Below are 21,351 nucleotides of genomic sequence, written 5' to 3' on the forward strand. Positions count from 1 at the left end.
CAATACTGCCATAAAATTTGTTCCTGGTTTGAAGTAGTTACAGTTTATGAAATACAACAAGAAGGTCAGGAGAAAATATGCATCTGTTACAAAGAAATTAGGAAGTTTGATTCCATTCTTCACTTTTTCTTTTCACTAGTTTCACTTAAAACACGTTAAGATGATTCAAGCTCATGTCATCCCAGTTGCACACCGTAGGACATAGCAATAAGCTCATCCTGCCCTTGAATGAAGCACATGTAATTGAAAGATCTCTTCTTAAATTCTTACCTTTTGAAGCTCCTTGGATTTGGCCTCTCTTTGCTGCACAAGTAGATGAATTAGAGTAATGGCTATACCAGTTCAGAACCAATCTATAAATGAGAGTATGCCCACAACCATGTTTAATAAAAACACAAAATATCCCCACTAGAACTGGCCTAGGGATGGTCCAGGACAAAGTAATCAGAACTGGCCCAAATGATAAGGTGGATAACATAAACACATCTGCTTAATTCACTTGAACTGGCAGGTTGAACTGAGCTGACCAATATCAGCAGAGACTTCAAGCAAGTAAGCCTACTCCAGCCAGCCCAGATCATCCAATTCAACAAAATCATATAGGTCACCAGTTCAATCCAATTTTAACCAAATCCAGACCTAAATCAGGACCTGCCAGTGGCATCAGACTAACTACAAGGTTTCCCCTTCAACCTACCAGGCTAGACTGCATTTTGTGATTATGGCCAGCAGAAGTTACTTAAAACTTGTATAAAAGGACTATTGACAGCATATTAGTCGGAACTCGGAAGCACGAGAAAAGATGAGAAAAAATATGGTGCACATGAGAGGCACATATTATTATACCATTTGCAAGGCATGTACATTCTAGAGTTTCAAATGTCATCTTGTACGTTGTTCAAATTTTCTCCTTTTGAACTCAAAAGAAATAGTTTTCAGATTTAAAAGTTGTAGTTCTTATAGTAGCATGTATATGTCTTTATGCTAGGTTATATTCGAGCCTTTTCTCAATAGACTGTTGTTCAACACCACAATTACTGGTGATTGATACCCAGAGAGTGTGATCTTTTAAAAACCCAGTGGGATGATCCATCAATTGACATTCTCTCTCAATACAAGTGATGTGATGCACAAAAAAACCCAGCACTAATGCATCAAACATGAATTTGATGTTTCTGAAAACATAACAGACACTTAAATCAACTACAATTACAAGTTGGAAGAAACACCTATAGAAAATGTCAAGGTGGTGGGCATACAGTCATTGTCATGTCCAATGGGCGATGCATTTTTAGATTTACTTCTATTTTCTGCCTTCATGTCAAGAATGGTTGAATTTTACAGATACCAATAACTGATTTAAGATTCAATGCAGATGGCATTCATCAGATGACAGGAAAGGACAACCAAAAGCGTAGTATAATAATTACAAACCATTTCTCCAGGAGAGTAAATTAGAAAAGCAAAATAGAAGAAAGGAGAAACATGTAATAAGAATTTTACCTTGCTTGAACCTCATCACTGCTGATCATTGAAGGTTTTCTTCTGCCACTGCCAGATGCAACCTCATCCATGTTTTGCCCACGTCGCCTGTACCTACCACCAGATGCCACAAACCCAGGACAAGGCCTGTAAGCCTTTATGGGCCACCAGCCAAAACCAGGGACTACTGCTATCCCCCCTTGAATCCTTCCCTCGCCATTGCAGCCCTTCTCTAGTTCCTCTCTCCCACAGGCCTTACACCCCCTATAAATGAGCCCTTCTCAATGATTGGAAATTAACTTATTTATCATTCATCCATCTAGAATTTTTTTTATCAGAAAATATAGAAGGTAAATTCACAACATTTACATCAGTCTATAGATGTTAAGTAGAAACCATTCATTTCTATCCTACCGAATTTAAATAAGCCAGACCAAGCTACTTGGGGATCGACTACTCATTTATGATCAAAATTATAACCACATTATACACCAATTATAAGAACTCTTCATAACCAACTCCCCAAACATGAACAAAAACACACCTTGACTAGAAAATTATTGACAACAGAACAAGCACAAGCGAAAGCAGGGGATGGCCATGTTGCCCTTACCAATGTGCTACAACTAGAAGCTATTCAGAGGGCATTAAAGGAAGATAGACATCTGCAGATTAAAAGAATCCTGGAGCAATCTGGTTCACAAAATGAGACTTGACTGCACACTTCAGCCGAGTCCCATGGCCTATGAGAAAGGTTTGCCTTGGTGAAGTTAGAATGCCCACACAATCAAATACCCAACAAAATTTTACACCGATAATTAGGAAATCTATACCATATATTAAAGCATCTCACTCTATTTCCTGAATCCCATCAACCACAATTGTCAATGGAACCCTCAGTCCCTCGTATATTCTCTTATTTTTTCTATGCCTTGGATTATGGGGAAGCAAGGGGTCGCTTATGCTCAAAGTCTCGCAACATCAAGGGATACAAAACTAACCGGTGAATCGATTAACCAAAGCTCAGAACCAAGCAATAAATATCACGATGGAAGGAAATGGTTGAATTTAACGACATTTAGATGACTCAAATGAAGGGGGAAACACCCAGTTTGAATCATAGTATATACCTCAGAGGCATCTGGTCTGCATCTTTAGTGGCAGATTCAACTTCAATGGAGACAACGTCCGGTGATGCAGGAGAAGAATCTTCAACTAAAGAAGCCAGAGGGATGTTGAGAGGTATGGGCTTGGCCTTGAATGCCGCGAGAGGATAAGTAGTGCGTGACCGTATGCAGTTGCTGAAATAAGGTCGATGGGAGTAGAAGGACTGAGAAGGGGTCGGAACAGGGAGAAGAGACGCCATTCTTGTGGACAAACTTCAGGAGAGAGATCAGAGACGTGTGCTCACCTCCTGCTCAGCACTTCGCTCTTACTGCTCTCCAGTCTCCCCTTGTGTTCCCGTCTTCCTCGTGATCAGCTGCTTCAATTCCATGACAAGCTTTGGGTCCACTGAAACGGAATCTTTTTATCTTTTTGATTTTTTATTTTTTTTTGGGAGAGGATTCTCTGCCTGGTAGCGTAACCCCTGCGCCAGTTGCTGGGTGAGGACTTTCGGGACGGAATCACATGCATGCGTTGGATCATTAACAGTGGCGGGATTTTTTGTATATATAGGGTTAGGGTGGTCATCATCCCTGCCTTTGTGTCGGAGCATAGACGACATGCGACCAGACAGAATTCTTTTTCCTTTTTTTTTTGTTGGGAAGCAGTTTTCTACACGGGAGTGTGGCTTACACCAGCACTCTCATGTGTCTATCTCTCTCCTCCTTAGAGCATGGGAGTGGAAGTGTCTTTTCACATGGGAAGGAGAGATAGACTCATGAGAGATCTTTTTCCCTTTTTTTATATGAAAGATTATCACATACCAATGTGAAGATTCCTACACATAATTTCTCACACTCTCTTGTTAAACCCTCCGTTTGGAGGAGTCGATTTCCCACCCCTTGTTGGTGGAAACTACACTCTACTTATAGACTGATAGACCCCACACACACACTCTTATTAAACCCTCCAACTGGATGTTTCGATTTCCCACCCTTGTTGGTGGAAACTGCACTTACCCATAGACCCCACACACTCTCTTATTAAACCCTCCAAATGGATGATTCAATTTCTCATCCCTCGTTGGTGGAAACTGCATTCTAACATCGTAGCGATCTCACTCTTTTCTTATGTCATATAAGGGTAAGAAATTGTTGCCTAGTCGCATAGTCCTTGCATCAATGTAGTAGCCGATGAGAACGTACATAAAGATATCAACATAATGGGATTTTTTTTATTTCAAATCAAGATAGTTGTTGTCCAAACAATAAAAATTTTCACGTAAATATTTTCCAAAATATTATTTTTAGATGAATTTTCAGAATTTTTATAGCTTTGCCATGTGATGCTGCTTCTCTACTAAAATTTGTCCACTTGACCATTATTCACTCAAGTACAATACACCCTCAAGTGCACCAAAAAGGTACATCTGATGGTGCGCATGCATTTGGGGAGTGTTTTAAAACAAAAGCACTTAAAGTTGAACCGTCAGATGTACCTTTTTGGTACACTTGAAGTGTACTGTACTTGAGGTGATAATTTTTCGAAAAAGAGAGCAATTACCGTTGTTCCAGGTGAATTCTTTTTTTTTTGTTAAAAATATGAGAGATCGGATTTGATTGCTTAAGCTTCGACCAACGTCTATATTTATCACCTCCAATTTGCTACCCGCTTCAATTCCCTCCAATCCCTCACATAGGAGCAGAAATGACCACCCTACCCCACCTTGGGCAGTGGGTAAGGTGATCATTTCCGCTCCTGTGTGAGGGATTGGAGGGAATTGGAGCGGTCAGGAATTGGAGGTGATAACGATTCATAAATTAAGCAACAAGTTTACCTTCACCCCTTGTGGGAAAAGAAAAAAAAAGAGCTCACTATAGACATCTAAACCCTGTGATTGAACTTCGAATTACAACCATCAACTTGATCAGTTTACAACTTGCCCAACTAGTAAAATCTTCAAGATGAAACCAAGAGAGTTTTTAACAGTTTTCATTAACGAGGATTAGGGACTATGAAAGAACCTGCATCTTATACTGAAGCCTACAAGCTCTTCTTATGTGAATGATTAAGCAGATGACCCACAAATCCAAGCTTCTATGAAGGACCTATATAATCCATAACATGATGGAATATTTGATGTTATTCCATCTTGGGCCAAAACCAAACTCTAATGTTTTACTGAAAAAACAATCCCAAGTTAGAAACAAATTTCTCTTTGTCCATTGTGAGTTTCCCATCTTTATGACGGATGGATGTGACTCCAGGAAAAGGCAGACATCGTAGAAGCCCAAGATTCAAACTTATTTTTTTGTTTGGTGGACACGTGAAGAAAAAACTTCTCCTATGACCCATTTACCACTCTTGAAGAACAGAAATCCCATCATATGGGTGGATATTTTTCCCCACTCAACCATATCTAAATTTTCTTCTATGTTATGAACAATTCATAGGAGAACAAAATGGCACAGAACACAAAATGAACTTCACAAATAAAATGATTGTCGGGAATATATTTTTTTCCCCATTTCAAAGAAACAACAGAGCCTAAGGGATTATTTTCTAAAATAAATATTGACATTTAAAAAATTACAAGTGTGCACCGCAAATTTGAGTTGGACTGGGCAGGCACACAAATTTGAGTAATGAAACCATCCCAAACGGTCCCTATCTCACAGAACCCAGAATGGCAAAACGGCCACATCATCATCATCAAAGCGGGGCTCAGTCCAAGGGATTACCCAGAAAAAATAAAAGAAATAATAAAAAAGGTGACTGTGTCACCCAAGTGAAAATGAGCAAAAGAGTGAGCGAAGCAAACACTAAGGCTGAGAAAGATATTTTCAGAAGAAACTCAAATTATGAAGAAACCAAATGAGAACATGTATAGCAAAAGATGACCTACTAACAAAGAGCACTATATATTCCTTTTTCTTACTTATTATATCCTTCCATTTACTTTATTTTTACCCGAACAAATTTTGGTGCTCTGCGCCTCCACCAATGAACATTGCAGAGCCGTGATGGTGAACCATGTACCACTGCCCATTGTGGAACTCATACACATTGGTGACATTAAATGGCCCAGTTTCCACGTCCACATATGCCTTCATCGTAACCCAAGCCATGTCGGTCAGCACCCGAGCACGCACATCCCGAATCTGAAAGGCAACCCCTGCCCAATTGAACGCAAGCTGCCAACTCTCCATAACTGCATCGTACCTGTAGGAAAACCAGTAATGGATTAATCCACACAGAATTGATCACACCATCTTCCTCTCCCCCCCACCCCTTTTATTTTATTTCTAATAAGCACAAACCATCTTGCACTTTAAAGCCATAAACTGAGAAAGAGGAGGATGGGTGGGCAAGGATTCTCCTAGCACTGTGCCACAGAGACACATGATCAAGCACACCATCTTCCTTCATAGACAATAGAGCCCAGAAAGAAGCCTTCCCTTCTCTCTGCATGGAAGAATCATAGGGTTCAATATGTTAGTATTAAATTGTCCACATTGTTGCTCGCAGACTCTTGAAGACCAAGCTCACTAAGTGCATCATGAAGCCAACACTTGACAAGGACTCCATTTAATTCCCCTATATATAAAACTCTCAATGAAGACTTCCTGTAACTGGAAGTAGCATAAACATTGTCAAGAGAAAAGCCTTGCGTATGCTTGGGTAAGGTTGTAATAAATTGTCCATATGCTGCTGTTTGGTGGGAATAATTTCTTAGCTAGATCCCAAATCATTCTTCTGTATTTTCTATTTTCTTCTTTGTTTCTATTCTGGTTTTTATTTCAATACCCTGCAAATCTGAGATCAACTGAGGTTCCAAACTACTGCTGGGATTCATTAAATCGAGGGTGGACCTTGATGCAACGGTTAGGTTGCTCCATTGTGACCAAGTGGTCACAGGTTCAAGTCTCTGGAAACAGCCTCTCTGCAAAGCAGGGAAGGCTGCGTACTCCCCAGACCCCACAATGGCGGAAGCCTCATGCATTGGGTACGCTCTTTGTAGAAAATAGAGAAGAATGATAGAATTGGATCAAGTATCCCACTCTCTCCCGGGTCTCTCACTCACGGCCTCTCACCATATACCACTGCACCTCACAGCCATCTGAATCTCACAGAATAAAAGAAAAGGCTCAAGCCAAAATCTAATTAATAAAATCCGTATACAATGCTGACCTCCCTTACAAACTTATATAGAAGAATCAAAAATAGATTTGGACACATAAAGCGGCCTAACCCAATTCTTAACCTAAATTGACTAGAAAGGTGAAACAATAAAGAAAACAGACTCAAAATTGAACTCTAACTAAACTAATGAAGTAAATCCCGTTTTCCTACTTTCTATCTGTATTTTAGGCTCATTAAATTGGCCAATTACAAAGTACAACACATAGAATCAAAGGCCCATTGAATACATAACCCAAGGCTTATTTCCACTAAAATAAGCCCTTTAGGAGACTTATTTGTATCACCCCCCCCCCAAAAAAAGGGAAGAAAACTCCAATAACTACAATGATTTATTCAAAAAGATGTAACCCAAAGGGAGGACACAAATGTCACTACTGTGAATGGGCCAACAAAGCAGCCTGAGAATGCACAAAGGAAATAAAAGTAGCACTCGTGGGTTAACTAGGTAACCTATCAGCACTTTCTCACCTCCTCAGCTATTGATGGCTTGCTTAATTACTAGCACTGAGAAAAACCACGGACTACTAGTCCCTTCTTTAATCCACTTGGTTAAAATTATGTCCATCCAGAGTGGCTTATTGCATTCAATATCTACCTAAGGTTCACCATCTTACAGAAGAAACACATTTCATTGTTGCCTTCCTTCAACCATCCAACTCCAGATTTCTGCCTGAAGGATTTCTTCAATCTTTTTCACTCTTTAGAAGTATCCTTCAGTGTTTGCCCACGCGAACAATACCTCATCTGAACCTACTATGTTGGTCACAGAAAAATTATATCTAGGATGCCAGTCTGCTTATATCTCTTTTTATCCGACAATCATCAGCTGTACTTCTACCTATCTTGTCACCAAAAGATATATTAAAACATAATCAATCTCACTTAAAAAATCGTGTTACCATTTGTGGTGTTTGTTATCCACAGATCTAGTAATGGCAAGTACCACAAACATGTCCAATTAAACCTCTTTTATACTTCTACCTTGTCAAAACCTCACCTCATCAATTATTTTCCTTTTTTATGAATAAAGCCAACTTTATTGAGAAAAGAAAAGAACCAAGCACAATGGGACAAATACAATGAGAATAGAGAGAACAATTACGTGCAACTCAAGACTGGTAAATAGGATAATAAACCCCACTGTACACGGAACCCCCACTCCCAAAACACCCCTCTTGGCAAGCTCAGGCCAAAAGATGTTAAACCCAAGTCTCCAACTGATCAAGATATTCATGTAAGAACTGAGAGAGATCAAGCCTTGCATGAGATCAAGCAGGGCAAACAAGATGACATAGATGCAAGGATCCCAAGTTGAAAAGGATAACTAGCCAACCACAAGAGTCTAGCAAAAAGCCTCCTTAACCAGCACAGATTGATGATCCAGGCGGTGGCTGCAAATCTGGTCAAATGGGATTAATTAGACTCAGTTAGTCAGTATTAAGTTTATTGGAGAACCCGGGACTCAACTAACATTAAGAACTTTTCATACCGGCAGAGTATTTACAGGTGGCACTGCAGAACACGTACAAGCTCCCGCTAATGGAAAAACTATCACTATATGTATTCCTTTTTCTACTTCTTCCAAGCACAGGATAACCCCAAGGGGTTGTGGGTTTTTTTCTACCAATTGGGGCCCTCCTGATGCAGATCCAAGCACCTGCAAGAAGAAGAAGCCCTAAAATTAGGGCCTAGTATTTGGAGCCTTAGTTTATTACTTAGTTTATTTCAGCTTTAGTTATTTCCCATACTTAGTTTATTTTTCAGTTTAAATGTAACTTAAATTGAACCGGTTCAGCCTTGGTTCAATTTAAGTGATTAATTCTTATTGGTTGTTAGGTGCTTATTTCTTATTGGTAGAATAGGAATCTTTTAAGTTTTTAGTTTTAATTAAAGCGTCAAAACCCTTGCACAATTTATGTGAAGGATGGATTCATATATGTAATAGGAATTTGGCCATAGGCCATATTATAAATAATAAAATTGTGGGAGGCTCCCCCACAATTCAGACTTTAAAATTTTTTATTCTGCTTGCTGCCTTATGAGTAATATCAAAATGAGGGATTGGTGGATCTCCAATCGACTCCTTGCATCTTGTAGATCGAGAGGTCCTTCTTCCAGTTCTTTGAAGCTGCTGCCATTGAAGAAACCTGCATATTCCAGCAAATATTTTGCAGTTTTTAGTCATCCCCTTCTTCTCCTAATCCTCTACAGCCTACCCTAACATTCCCCCTTTTTATTTTATTTGAATTCTTTAAACCCTAAACCACTTACAGCTTCATTCCTCCGTTAGAATCCCACCACATTTGAACCATAGCTCCTTCTTAATACCATAGTTATCAAGGCATCAACATGGCGACACCATGGCGTCCAGGCTCCTTGGTCGCCTTGCTGCCATGGCGGTGTCGCCTTGAATTTTGCCCCTCTAAAACGCCATGGTCGCTTTCCCGCCTTGGTAACTTTGCTTAATACCCCCTACTCTCGACCCTAACTTATGGCCTATCCCAACAGCTTAACCCTAGTTCCCCCTCATCACCATTAAAACCCAAAAAACCCCTAAGACCTGTCTAGACTTATCCAGCCATTCAAACCCAATTAAATTACAACCGAACCTCCCTTTCACTGCCATTAACACTTGACCAAGAGCACTCTCCAGAAATCCAATCCTAAACCCTAATTTCACCTATTTTTCTATTTCCCAAAACCCAAAAGCCTAACCCTAATTTTCTGAATTTCAATTCTTCACTCAAACCTTATCAATCCTACATCACTAGACTCCTAAGAACCTGCCTAGTTTATTCAAATAAGATTCAACCCTTTTACCCTAAACCTAACGCTAATTCTGCCCCAATCGGCCAGCAGATTTGTGAGATCCTGAATTACCTGGCTCCTAGTAGACCCTTGTCTATCTAAGACTACATTACCTCCCTTCACCAACCCCATGGGGATGGTCTACCAGGTTCATAACTACTACTCTTACTATCATTGGGGCCCTCCCTTCACCACCCCCATGGGGATGGTCTACCAGGTTCATATGCTACTCTTACCACAGGACGCTTGCCTATCCAACACTTAGATCCGGCTATACCCAAACTTTTCTGGTTTACCCCAACATTACCCACCTGTCCAAATGTTGCTGAGCAGTTTTAGAATATCAAACAGACCTCCCCAAAAGGTAATTTTAAATGGTTCTTATGGACCTCCATCTAAAAACTCTACAAACTCTAAAAAGTTTCTATTTTCAGATTCCTTGGTTCTCAAGTCTAGGAATTAGGAAAGTTTCCAGAGTTTAATCATTTTTAAGAATGGAAAATTCAGGGGTTAGTTAGTCTATAAATAAAGGGTCATATTAGCAATGTAATGCAATGGTTTTTCGAGATGAATGGATGTGAATTATCTGAATTGACAAGGAAGCAATTATGATAGGTGTTTTTGTGTGGAAATCGCAGGGTAGATTGGAGCTTTGTTTGCTGCTGTTATTCCATATTCTCCATACATCTCTCTCTTCAATTCTGTTCTTATTCATTGATTCTTGAATTCCCAATTCTATAGGTTAATTACAGCCCCATTCCAACCCCTACAGATTCCCTGTTCTGCACTGCAATTTCAGCAACCTACAATCCAGCATCTATCTCCATCCCCTTCTATTTGCCCTGAAATTTCAACCCTAGTCCCTTCTGACCATTCCTTGTCAGACCCTACCAGAAAACTCTAATTTCAGAACAATCTTCATAGCCTAGTCAATCCCTTCCACTGTTCTTGACTGCAAGGTTTCATTGGCCCCATCGAACCTCCACAGAGTAGAGATATTCAGGCCATATTCAAATCACTGAAAGGGCTATCAGAGTGGGGAAGTCGACTGCAGTTTCAGTTATTAAATTTCTCCCAATTGATCACAATTCTGCCCTAGTTCCAACTACATTGAGTTAGACTGCTTCTGTCCTAATTCCTTGGTTCAAGGTTAGGGTTTGTGGGCCACCACCAAGGGATGAGATCAGTCCCAACAAATCCCTTTGTGTAGATCTGGATTGGATGATTCAAAAAACCTTGATTTCTATAGACTTTTAAGACTAAAAAGGAAAATAATGAGAGTTCAAAAATCAGTGCTTTGGCTTCCTCAATGGATGAATCCACTGCTCCATAGGGCCAGAAGATAGTTGCAACAGTTTCCCAAAATAGTCCCAAGAAATGCCTTCACTTGCTCAATCTCCTTCATTTACTCACTTTCTAGTTATTCCTGCATGAGCCTTTTCATCTTCACAGGATAACTGTTATCTTCTCTCAAAACACATGTCCCAAGTTCCAGGGTGGAAATATTATCCCAAATTAGACTATTTCACCATATGCTATTATCTGTTTGAAGAGGCCGGACCTCAGCGCAATGGTAAGGTTGCTCCATTGCAACCTAGTGGTCACGGGTTTGAGTCAGGAAACAGCCTCTCCGCAAAGCAGGGTTAAGGCTGCATACATTACGACCCTCCCCAGACCCCGCAGTGGTGGAAGCCTCGTACACTGGGTACGCCTCTTTTATGGTATTATCTTTTTGACTCACAAATTTGGAATTGTTCACACTACCAGCACATTTCATTAGATAACTAAAAACTAAGTTTCCATTTGAAAGTCATAATCTTGCATAATTTCAGGCCAAACTGTAATCATTTGTACATATAAATTTTCATTTCTGCACTCCATCTTTTAATAATCCTAGAAACTCCAATAGAATATGACAAGCACAAACTAATCTTCCAAATGAGAGAAAAATATCATCTACCATAAAAAAGGGCGTACCCAGTGCGCGAGGATCCTGCTACTGCAGGGTCTGGGGAGGGGCACATGTACGTAGCCTTAACCCCCGCTTCACGGAGAGACTGTTTCCTGATTCGAACCCGTGACAACCAGGTTGCAATAGAGCAACCTTACCATTGTGCCGAGGCCCACCCGCTTCCATCATTGAAAATAATCATTATCCCAGGAAAAGACAGAGATAGACCCAAGATTACTATAACTGCCCATATAGAACTATTCCAAGATTAACTATGTGGGCTGAGGAAGTTGTAGGAGAGTATAAATCTAAGTAGCAAGGCTAGTAGACTACCATGTTCCACCTATCAAATTATCCTGGGACAAACTACTATCAGATGGTTTCCGATTCTTCAACCAAATCTCTAAGTGCTCCTCTTGAAAAAACATAAATGGTATTTGGATAAAAAAAACTATACCATTTCAACGGCAATGGCACAGTAAGGAAAGTATCTCCAAACAATAATAAGTGAAAGCCTGCTCTAAATTCCATAAAACAGATATATCCTAGCACTGTAGAAAATATTAAGGCCAACAGCCCAACAAAAGTCAAGGCTTAATGAGCAGCCCATAAACCAGTTTACTACGCATATCTTGTAGTAAGGAAAAGAAGTGTGTAAGCAGTCTCAAAAATAAAAAAGCAACTTAAGTATCGACAATGCAGATCCAGGAAGTATCATACCCTGTGAAGAACTCCCCAGAGCTATGAATGCACTTCACATAATCAGCATTAAGCCAAAGACGACTCATCGCTGGAAGGGACCTGTCTCTGATGATACGGTAGAACTCATCATTGACGTTCACAACTGCTCTTGTAGCTGCATAATATGCCTTCCACCCATTATGTGGTGTGATGCTGTCTTGTTCCATGGTGAAGTCCTAGAAAAACATGGTCAAAAACTAAATTACGAACCTTAGATACATCAAATAAATCCAAACCTTATTCAAGGAAGTTCCACCATCTGATTAGATAATAGCAATAACAGAACTGTATATAAGTTTATCCACATCATTTAAGTGGTGATTTAATAATATTCAGATGCCAGAGAACAATTACTATACTCCTATATGTCAAACTATAAATAACGATGAGGTACTTTAACTAGTTACAGATTTTCAATCTTCAAGTTTTATTTAAGTCAGGTAAGAAGCATACTCAAACAAGCAAGTATTAGACCAAATCAAACCACGAATGAGTTTTTACAATCATAGGAAATGCAACAAGAGAACTCAATTAAACTCCACAAAACCTTTTCCCAACTATTTGGGTCAGCAACACAAATCCATCAACATTGCCCTTCCATCAAACCATAAGTCCACAAGTCTTTCCTCACAACCTCAAACCACATTATGTTCAAGTTTTCAGTCTTTTCGTCCTTCAATCTTGTCACACTGTGTGTGTGTGTTGGAGGTCCATGTCCATGGATCTCTATACTGTGGGATTATATTGTGTCTAAGTAGTTTAGGTTCTATCGTTTCTTCCTTTCCTACTGTGATTATACCCTAGGCTTAGCTAGCTAAGAGTTCTAGTTCCATTATGTAATCAATCAGTTTTAATATAAATACATTGACTGGGCGATAGATGAGATCAGTATCTATCGCACCACCTTCCTCCATCATCTCAATCTCCCATCTTCTTCTCTCTTCTCTCCTTCTCTGGTTCTAGGTTCTGGTTTGTTTGGATCATCGGACTTGGACTCTTACTGACTTACCCTCAGGAAAGGAGTTTGTGAGGTGTCTTTGGGTGTACATAGTTAAATATCTTTTTGATAGTTCTATTGAGAGACTCAAAGCTCAGTTGGTTGTGAAAGGCTTTACTCAGACTTACGGTGTCAATTATTTTGAGACTTTCTCTCTAGTGGCACGTCTTAATTATGTCCAAGTTCTTATCTCTTTGGCAGTGAATCTTGATTAGCCTCTGTTTCAGCTAGATACCAAAAATACCTTTTCTCTATGGTGATTTTGAGGAAGAGGTTTATATGGAGCAACCTCCAGGTTATGTTGTTCAGGGGGATAATGTGTCCAAGGTATGCCGTCTTCACAAGTCTATATATGGGATGAAACAGTCTCCATGTGCCTGATTCGATAAGTTTAGTAAAGTTATTGGTGGTTATGGGTTCACTCAATGCTTCTCTGATCACTCTGTGTTTATACGTAATCAGGGGGACGAGGTTGTGATCCTAGTTGTGTACGTTGATGATATCATAATTTCAGGTAATGATTTTTCTGCATTGAAGAGGTCAAGGGATATCTCCATTGGCATTTTCAGATGGGACTTGGGAGTACCCAAATTTTTTCTAGGGATTGAAGTTGTTCGTTGCAAGAAAGGTGTCAATTTTGTCTCAGAGGAAGTACATTATGGATCTTCTATCTGGTTTCGGCTATAAGCCCATTGACAACCCTATGGATCCAAATCTGAAACTTGGGGTTTGTGATGGCAAAGAGTTTGACAAACAAACATCATTATAGAAGAATAATTGCAAGACTTATTTACCTAATTGTCATTCACCCGGATATTTCCTTTGTTGTTGAAGTCATCAGTCACTTTATGGAGAGTCCTAAACATGCTCATGGGATGCTACTTGTTGCATTCTGAGGTATCTTAAAGCCTTAAAGGTGCTCCTAGCAAAGGTCTTATTTATCGACGTCATGGTCACACTGATGTTGTGGGTTATTCTGATGTTGATTGACCTGGTGCTACCAACAATCGTCGATCAACCACTGGATATTGTACATTTGTTGGTGATAATCTTATTTATTGGAGGAGTAAGAAACAGAATATTTTGGCTAGGTTGAGTGCAGAGGCTGAGTATAGAGCTTTGGCTCATACTGCAGCAAAATTGATGTGGTTGAACTCTCTACTACAAGAGTTGGGTTTCTTAGTTCCTAAACCAATGAAGATGTATTGTGATAATCAAGCTGCAATTTATATTGCTAGTAGTCCAGTCTTTCATGAGAGGACTAAGCATATTGAGGTTGATTGTCAATTTGTGAGGAATGTGATTATGCAAATGATTATTTCAACTCCGGCAATCAACTTGGTGATATGTTTACAAAGGTACTGTTTGTACCATTTCTTGATGGTTGTTCTAAGCTGGGTATGGGAGATATATGTACTCCAATTTGAGGGGGAGTGTTAGAGTATGTGTGTGTGTGTGTGTGTCTCGGTTGGAGGTATGTGGGGGTCCATGGACCTCTATACCGTGGGATTATAGTTTGTCTAAGTAGTTTAGGTTCGACCGTTTCTTCCTTTCCTATTGTAACTAGACTTAGTTGCCAATTATGATTATACTTTACGCTTAGCTAGCTAAGGGTTATAGTTCCATTATGTAATCATTCAGTTTTAATATAAATACATTGGCTGGGCAATAGATGAGATCAGTATCTATCGCACGATCTTCCTCCATCATCTCAATCTCCCATCTTCTTCTCTCTTCTCTCCCCCTCCGGTTATAGGTTCTGGTTTATTTAATTCTGTTTTACTTACAATACCATTTCTAGTCTACCTACCTATCATCAAAGTTGAGACCCTGTCCCTCTAGGCAGTCCGTTTCAGGAAGACATCTTAGATCAGCTCAAAAAGAAAAATTCCTTCTGAGAAGGATATTTGATACAAATTCTCAATCAAGTAAGTAAAGAAAACATCGACAGTATGGTAAGCTTTTCCCCAAGCTTAACATAATGCAAGATCTCAATGACCAGATTTTGTAGAGATTAAAACCAGGGTTTCATTGAGATGATTTTTTCACTAAGATTCTTTTTAAGTCCTTCAGATCCAAGTTTGTAGTCTACACAAAAATAATTCCATCTGGCTAGGAGAAAAAGGAAGAACATTGGTTACTGAACTGAGAAACCAGTAACGAATAAGGAAATCAAGGTTTAGGGTATGAATTGAATTAGGGTTAGTGAAACAATGTTGGCTGAAAGTTTTTTAGCTGGCTAGTCGGAGAATATGGTTTTCCTGACTATTTTAATTAATACATCCTCACACAACTAGATTCAGCTTCTCCCAATTTCTTCATCCCTAAATCTCAACCCCATCCACATTCCAATGCACCCGGCATGCCACCAAAGTGATGGACAGCCACCATGGCACCTAGCTGTCGCCTAGCTAGAGGTGACAACGCCAAGGTGTCCTCCGTATATTAATTGCAGACCATATTTTTTGCTAATTTAACTATATATTTTAAATATTTCATCATATTCCGTAAATTTTGCATAGTTGTTTAGTTATATACTCTATAATTATTATTTTCTTGAGTCTAGGAACCTTGACACTCGAGGCAACAAGGCGCCTTGAGCATTAAGGAGTGCCTTGTCACCTCACTGACACTGTGACAACCATGATGCATACGGCATGGCACCAAGGCGAATGCAATATATCACATTCCAGACCATCTTTTCTAGTTAGTTAGTTATATATCTTAACTCTTGTTATGCAATTACAGGATTCATCACAACACGTGAAAAACCCTAAACTTAAGTCAGAATTTTGTTTAAGCTATCCAATCCAATGATAAAAACTAGCATACTTAAAAATCTCCAACCATGTGCCCACTACTAACTAGACAGACCAATAATCTACAGTTATGTCCATGAACCCACCACAAGTCAATAACTACAGTTGGGTGACTCTATGCTCAAAGTGTGAACAGCCAATGTGAAGAGAAAAGGGGGCAAAGGGATTGTATATATTAAACTTTGGGAGGGTGATGCACTATTAAAGCGAGCAATCAGTAGTTTGAAGCTTCAGTAAGAAAGCTGTAATTGCAGTTTCTATTATTCAGCATCAGGATTTCCGAGGAACAAGCGAGAGAATATTAAAAAACTCGGCAACAATCCTCTAAACAAAATTACTGTTCCCCTTCATAAAATTAGACCAAGAAATAGAAGTATTGCAAGCCAATAATTACAAGTCTTGAACGAACCTTGTGATAAAGAGCTTTCCACGCGTTATCATCATTGGCAGCCCTCCGCATGGATGAATTTGTCATAGAAAGACGGCATAGACTCGGATAATCCAAGTAACTCAGCGCGTGGGTTGTGATCTCTGGAACTAACTGCTCCATCATTGAAGCCCCGGACTGTCTCTCAGCCCCGTCGGCACGCTCAGCCACCACAGGACCTCTATCGTGCATATCTCCGACGTAACCGTTGGCGTAAGGAGAAGAGAGAAAAGTAGAATTGGAAGCCTCACCACTCCCACCACAAGAACAACTACAACCACAGACTTTCTTGTTCGACGAACTCTGGGTACCGCAACCTCCGTCGGATTCCTTCAATTTTAACCTCCAGAAAATGCTCAAGGGCGACAATCGAAACGCCCACAAAGCACACAAGCAACAAAATGCAGTAATAGCCGCTGCTATATACAAAGCCAAATTTGAAGAACCACCAGATAAAAGAGAGATGATGCTCTCCATCTATAAGACATCAAAACCTTGCATTGCAGAACATGAAACCCTAGAAAAGAGAAGAAGATAGGTAATAAAAAGAGGCTTCGGGGGGTTTCATCTAGAAATTAGGGATTTCGAGATTACTTCCTTCTCCGTCTGTCCGGTCTTGTTACACTCTTGCTCCGCAGATGGAAAGTACAAATGGTGTTTCGATAAACGTAACCGCTCTTTTTCTGAGTTAAAAGAATTTTTGCATACAACGAAGAAAGGAAAAGAGAGGGAAAGAGACTCTTAAGTCTTAACTAAAGAGACGCAAATGAGGCCCTGTAACTAATTCCGTATAAAGTTTTTGTGCCAGAAAAAAATCTGTATCAGATTAAATTACATTCTCCCCCCACCCCACCTAACAACTTAAGGGTATCAATTGGTTGGTTTGAACCGGTTTTGATCTGAAATTGTTTCAACCTGAAACCAAGTGGTGAAACAATTATTCGGTTTCGATCCGGTTGGTTCATCTTGGTCTAGTTTCGGGTTTAAATACATACATAAGGGAATTCATGGGAAACTGTTGGTTTTTTTGGGTTTTTGATTTATTATTGGGTTACTATCAGCCCGATCTCGGATTTATATCAGGTTTGATCCGTTTTCATTTATAATCGGTGCATTTGATCAGCCGGGTACGTTTAAGGTTTTGGTTGGTTTGGTCCAAATTGAATTGGTCGATCATACTTATTTGGGCTGAACTTTGACACCCTTACCTACTCTTCCATAATTTTATTTTTTTTAACAATTAATAATAGGGCAAAAGGAAATGTACTGTATCATCTCTGTCTATTTCTCTTCTATTCATATGAATTGACTTCGCTACCCTCCTATGCATGATACCGTTTTGTCATAATTCATTGGTGTGTTTCCTATGCCACTTGCTCAAGAACCCTCTCCAATAATAATAATGTGTAAAATTAAAATTAAATAATCCATTAGAGGTTCATACTAAGGTTTGATAGGATCATCTCTCTCTCTCTCATTGATATAATCTTATCTTAAAATTAAAAAATAAAATACTTTGGATAGTTGTCATCATGTAGAAATTGTTACATTGCTAAGGAATATGTATGAATAGATTATTATTCTAATTCTATCAAACATTTTATGTTTGTCATTGTCATTTAAGCTTTATTATGAAATTGTAAAATAGATATCGACTTGAGCGTTTCGCTCAAGTCGAGTAAAAAAAAACCATGGAACTTGGTCAATAGTCATGAAAACTCAGCTCAAGTTTTTAGAAATGACTAGACTATGTCCATGTCATGTCCAAGTCGGTTCAAGTTTCTTATTGATTCATTGTTTTTGCCCAGGTCATATAAAATTCACTTAGGTTTTCTTTTTTCTTCTATTGGGCCATGTAATATTCATAGACCATAAAGTTTGGTGTAAAACTAAATAAAGCACTAGATTTTTTGTTTGTTGTTTTTAATATCAGTCTTTGTTTTTTTCCTTCTCACATATGAAATAACCATAGCCTCAATCCCTCCTCAGTCAAAAGAAGAGAAGAATGAAAAAAAAAAAAAAAAAACAAAAAATCTTTTCTCTTATCAAGTTTGACTTGTCTGACTCACCAAGTTCTGAAAAGAGCGAGTCGAATAAAGAAAAAAAAATTGGTTTTCCAATCATATTTGTAACAACTAACAAGTGATTATTATTTTCTAATAATTCAACTGGGGAAGGAATTGCATCCTTTTTTCATATAATCACATATCGGGGGAATCCTTTTTGAACAAAAAAAAAAAGAGAGAGACAAAAATTGAGAGCAACTAGATAAGGGTTCCACAATATGTGAGATGTTCAGCTGATGTTGATTTTGATAGTAGTTATTTACAAACGAAAATTAGTACCCAAAAAAGTTAAAGGAAAAATTCTTGCTCTAAGTAAAGTTGGGGAAATAGAACCAAACAAATATATATAGTAATCAAATTATGGTATATGCTCTCTCTCTCTCTTCACATCATAGCTCTAAAATCAATCCAATGGCACACTTCAATTTGCTTACAAGTTCGTAAATTGTTTTCATTGTCTCGGATGACATCTCTACAAGTGCACAAAGACCATGTAACATTTTTTAATGCCCCTTGTCTTATTCCCAAAAATCATTAAAGTCAAAGATTAAAAAATAAAAATAAGAACTCTCAAAATTATTTGAAAGTGGGGAAACAGTTTTTTATCCGAGAGTGTGGCCTAGGCTAACACTCTCATGTGTTTATATCTCTCCTCCTCAAAACAATGGGGCAAAACTGTCTTTTTATATGCGAAGGATAGATATAGACTCATGGGAGTGTTGGCGTAGGCCACACTCCCCGACAAAGGTTTTTCCCTTGAAAATGATATACCATTATGTAATTTTCAAGAGTTGTCATGGCTCACACACTTTTCAAGTACACATGAGAAATGACAAGTATTACTACAGAAAATCAAATAGATTAAAGTAAAAGGGGAAAAAAAAGATTATACATTATTTTTTATTTGAATAAGAAAATCCCTTTTTAAATCGAGCTGTAAACAAATATTTGCACAAAATTATGTTTAGCAAAATTTTTTTGTAATTTCAATCAAATTGAAAGTCTTCTACATTAGCAAATTTGAATTAAAGCGGTGGTCAAGCATCTCTCTTAAATAATACAATATCTAAAATTTTATAGTTTGATGCAATATTATATTGTATTTTAGGTTAGAATTAGCAAAACCCTGGTATGTATAATGCGCCATCAAATTTGACATGTAGCTTATCTTTGTAAATTTAGTTTTGATAGGAAAAGGTTTTTCGAGCTATCGGGGCAAGGTACGCAGCTCCTCCATATCTATCTCTCTATTTCTCACATTGCTATCCTCTCTTTCCGTTATGTTTGGCTTCATTCTCATAGAACCCTCTCCCTTATTGTATATCTAATAGGGATTTTAATCCTCTTCAATTCCTAAAAATGTGCAGTGCGGCAGTGCTAGGTGGAGATTTTGACACCTAGCATCTCAGAAATCCAATGGTGGATGCTAATGAGAGTGGATCGTTGGATATCCGAGCTGCCAAGTGTCAACATCTCCACCTAGCACTGCACACTCTTAGGAATTGGAGAAGATTATTTTCCATCCAATAGTCAAAATATCAAATCATCAAACAAGAAGAAAAAAATAAAAGGTGCACCACAATGAAAAAAAAGGACCATGAATATGTAGAAATATCCTCTGTGCTCCGAAAATTTCTTGTACTTTCTATATTTGTAGCTTATATCCCTACAACGTCAAGATACTTGTGCAACCTTCTATGTTAATCTTATGTTGTTTCACAAAACAATTAACATGCAATACAACCAAAGTGGTGAACTAACAAGTTATAATGTTTAATTACCAAAAACAAAAAAAGAACTAACAAGTTATAATATTACTTTTTTGCCCCTTATCTTATATCCATAAGTTATTTAGTGTTGGGGTAGAAAGGATTTCAAAAGGTTGAAAATCATTAAATGTAGCATTTAATACATATTCTATTTAAAAACCCTTTTTTACCTCTCCATTAAATACTATATTAAATAGTTTTTGAAAATAAGACAAGGGATCAAGGAAAAAAAAAGGGTTATAGTTTTGTTGTAACCATTAACCAACCTTGGTTATAGCAAGGTTTTCCATGTATACGTGGGTTTCCCACACTGCCAATGTGAGAAGGAATCTGCTTGCCACACCAATGGTTGTATTGAAAAAGATATCAATCAGCTATCTTCCCAATTTAGAATGTTGGACAACATTCAAGTTGAATCAGATTGTAAAGCTCTCGTGTCGCTATTGACATTTCTATCAAGAGCCCCCTCCCCCTTTCGGCTATCTCCCCGGTCATCACAGATATACATTGGTTGTCTTCTCTTTTTGAGGATTGTTAACTTATCCACATCTTTAGGGAGCTAAGCAGTGTAGTCGACTCCATACCTAGGAAGGCTTTGTCTCTAGCGAGCAAGACAGATTGGCCTCTATCCACTACTTGGCTCCAGGAATTATATAATCCGGTTACCTCGGATTTGTTGCTTTCTTCTCTTCAATAAAATTTAACAAAAAAGAAGAAGATATCATTCATATGAAACTCACGTAATCAAAACATGAGAGAAGAAATAATAATAATAAAAAAAGCATGAGATCATTGCATAATCACGTGGCCCCTGCACCGTCGAGAACACGCACAAGGACATCAAGATGGGTGGGATTTTGATTTCACATAGATGGGGCTGTAATTTCGTGCATGGCCAGACATCATTATTTTTTCCAAAATAAAACATATGAGTGGGAAATTACACATCGGCAGTGTGCAAATCTTTTTCCCATGTAGGAAAAA

The 21,351-nt window shown here is 38.6% G+C and overlaps 2 protein-coding genes and 1 long non-coding RNA gene across 4 annotated transcripts; all 3 read right to left on the minus strand.

The window, feature by feature from the left end:
* Nucleotides 1-129: 129 nt before the first annotated feature.
* Nucleotides 130-2,928, minus strand: LOC122664328. 2 transcript variants are annotated; one of them, XM_043860104.1, is made up of 3 exons: nt 2,613-2,928; nt 1,504-1,746; nt 130-303 (listed from the first exon to the last, which is right to left on the minus strand). In XM_043860104.1, the coding sequence occupies exons 1-3, from the start codon at nt 2,846-2,848 to the stop codon at nt 267-269; spliced, it is 516 nt and encodes a 171-aa protein (XP_043716039.1). In that variant the 5' UTR covers nt 2,849-2,928; the 3' UTR covers nt 130-266. The 2 variants fall into 2 exon arrangements, with proteins under 2 accessions (XP_043716039.1, XP_043716040.1); XM_043860105.1 differs by lacking the exon at nt 130-303 and adding an exon at nt 304-745.
* Nucleotides 2,929-5,430: 2,502 nt separating this feature from the next.
* On the minus strand, nt 5,431-17,264 carry LOC122664326 (F-box protein SKIP8). The gene is made up of 3 exons (XM_043860102.1): nt 16,515-17,264; nt 12,269-12,465; nt 5,431-5,808 (listed from the first exon to the last, which is right to left on the minus strand). Exons 1-3 carry the CDS (start codon nt 17,007-17,009, stop codon nt 5,553-5,555), a joined length of 948 nt encoding a protein of 315 aa, XP_043716037.1. The 5' UTR covers nt 17,010-17,264; the 3' UTR covers nt 5,431-5,552.
* Nucleotides 8,366-9,768, minus strand: LOC122664329. The gene is made up of 2 exons (XR_006333327.1): nt 9,711-9,768; nt 8,366-8,424 (listed from the first exon to the last, which is right to left on the minus strand). It is a non-coding gene; the product is annotated as an uncharacterized LOC122664329 (long non-coding RNA).
* Nucleotides 17,265-21,351: the final 4,087 nt, after the last annotated feature.

Source organism: Telopea speciosissima, chromosome 6 (genome assembly GCF_018873765.1).
Source record: "Telopea speciosissima isolate NSW1024214 ecotype Mountain lineage chromosome 6, Tspe_v1, whole genome shotgun sequence".
Lineage (NCBI taxonomy): Eukaryota > Viridiplantae > Streptophyta > Magnoliopsida > Proteales > Proteaceae > Telopea > Telopea speciosissima.

Bases quoted from the DNA above. Each gene is read 5' to 3' on its own strand.
- LOC122664328 (XM_043860104.1), bottom strand. From the start codon at position 2,848: ATGGCGTCTCTTCTCCCTGTTCCGACCCCTTCTCAGTCCTTCTACTCC. The intron at 1,747-2,612 runs GTATATACTATG...GCTCATTTATAG, and splicing joins GCAGACCAGATGCCTCTGAG to GGGGTGTAAGGCCTGTGGGA. The intron at 304-1,503 runs GTAAAATTCTTA...CTACTTGTGCAG, and splicing joins AGTGATGAGGTTCAAGCAAG to CAAAGAGAGGCCAAATCCAA.
- LOC122664326 (XM_043860102.1), bottom strand. From the start codon at position 17,009: ATGGAGAGCATCATCTCTCTTTTATCTGGTGGTTCTTCAAATTTGGCT. The intron at 12,466-16,514 runs GTTCGTTCAAGA...ATGTTTTTCTAG, and splicing joins GGAAAGCTCTTTATCACAAG to GACTTCACCATGGAACAAGA. The intron at 5,809-12,268 runs GTATGATACTTC...GTTTTCCTACAG, and splicing joins TCTGGGGAGTTCTTCACAGG to GTACGATGCAGTTATGGAGA.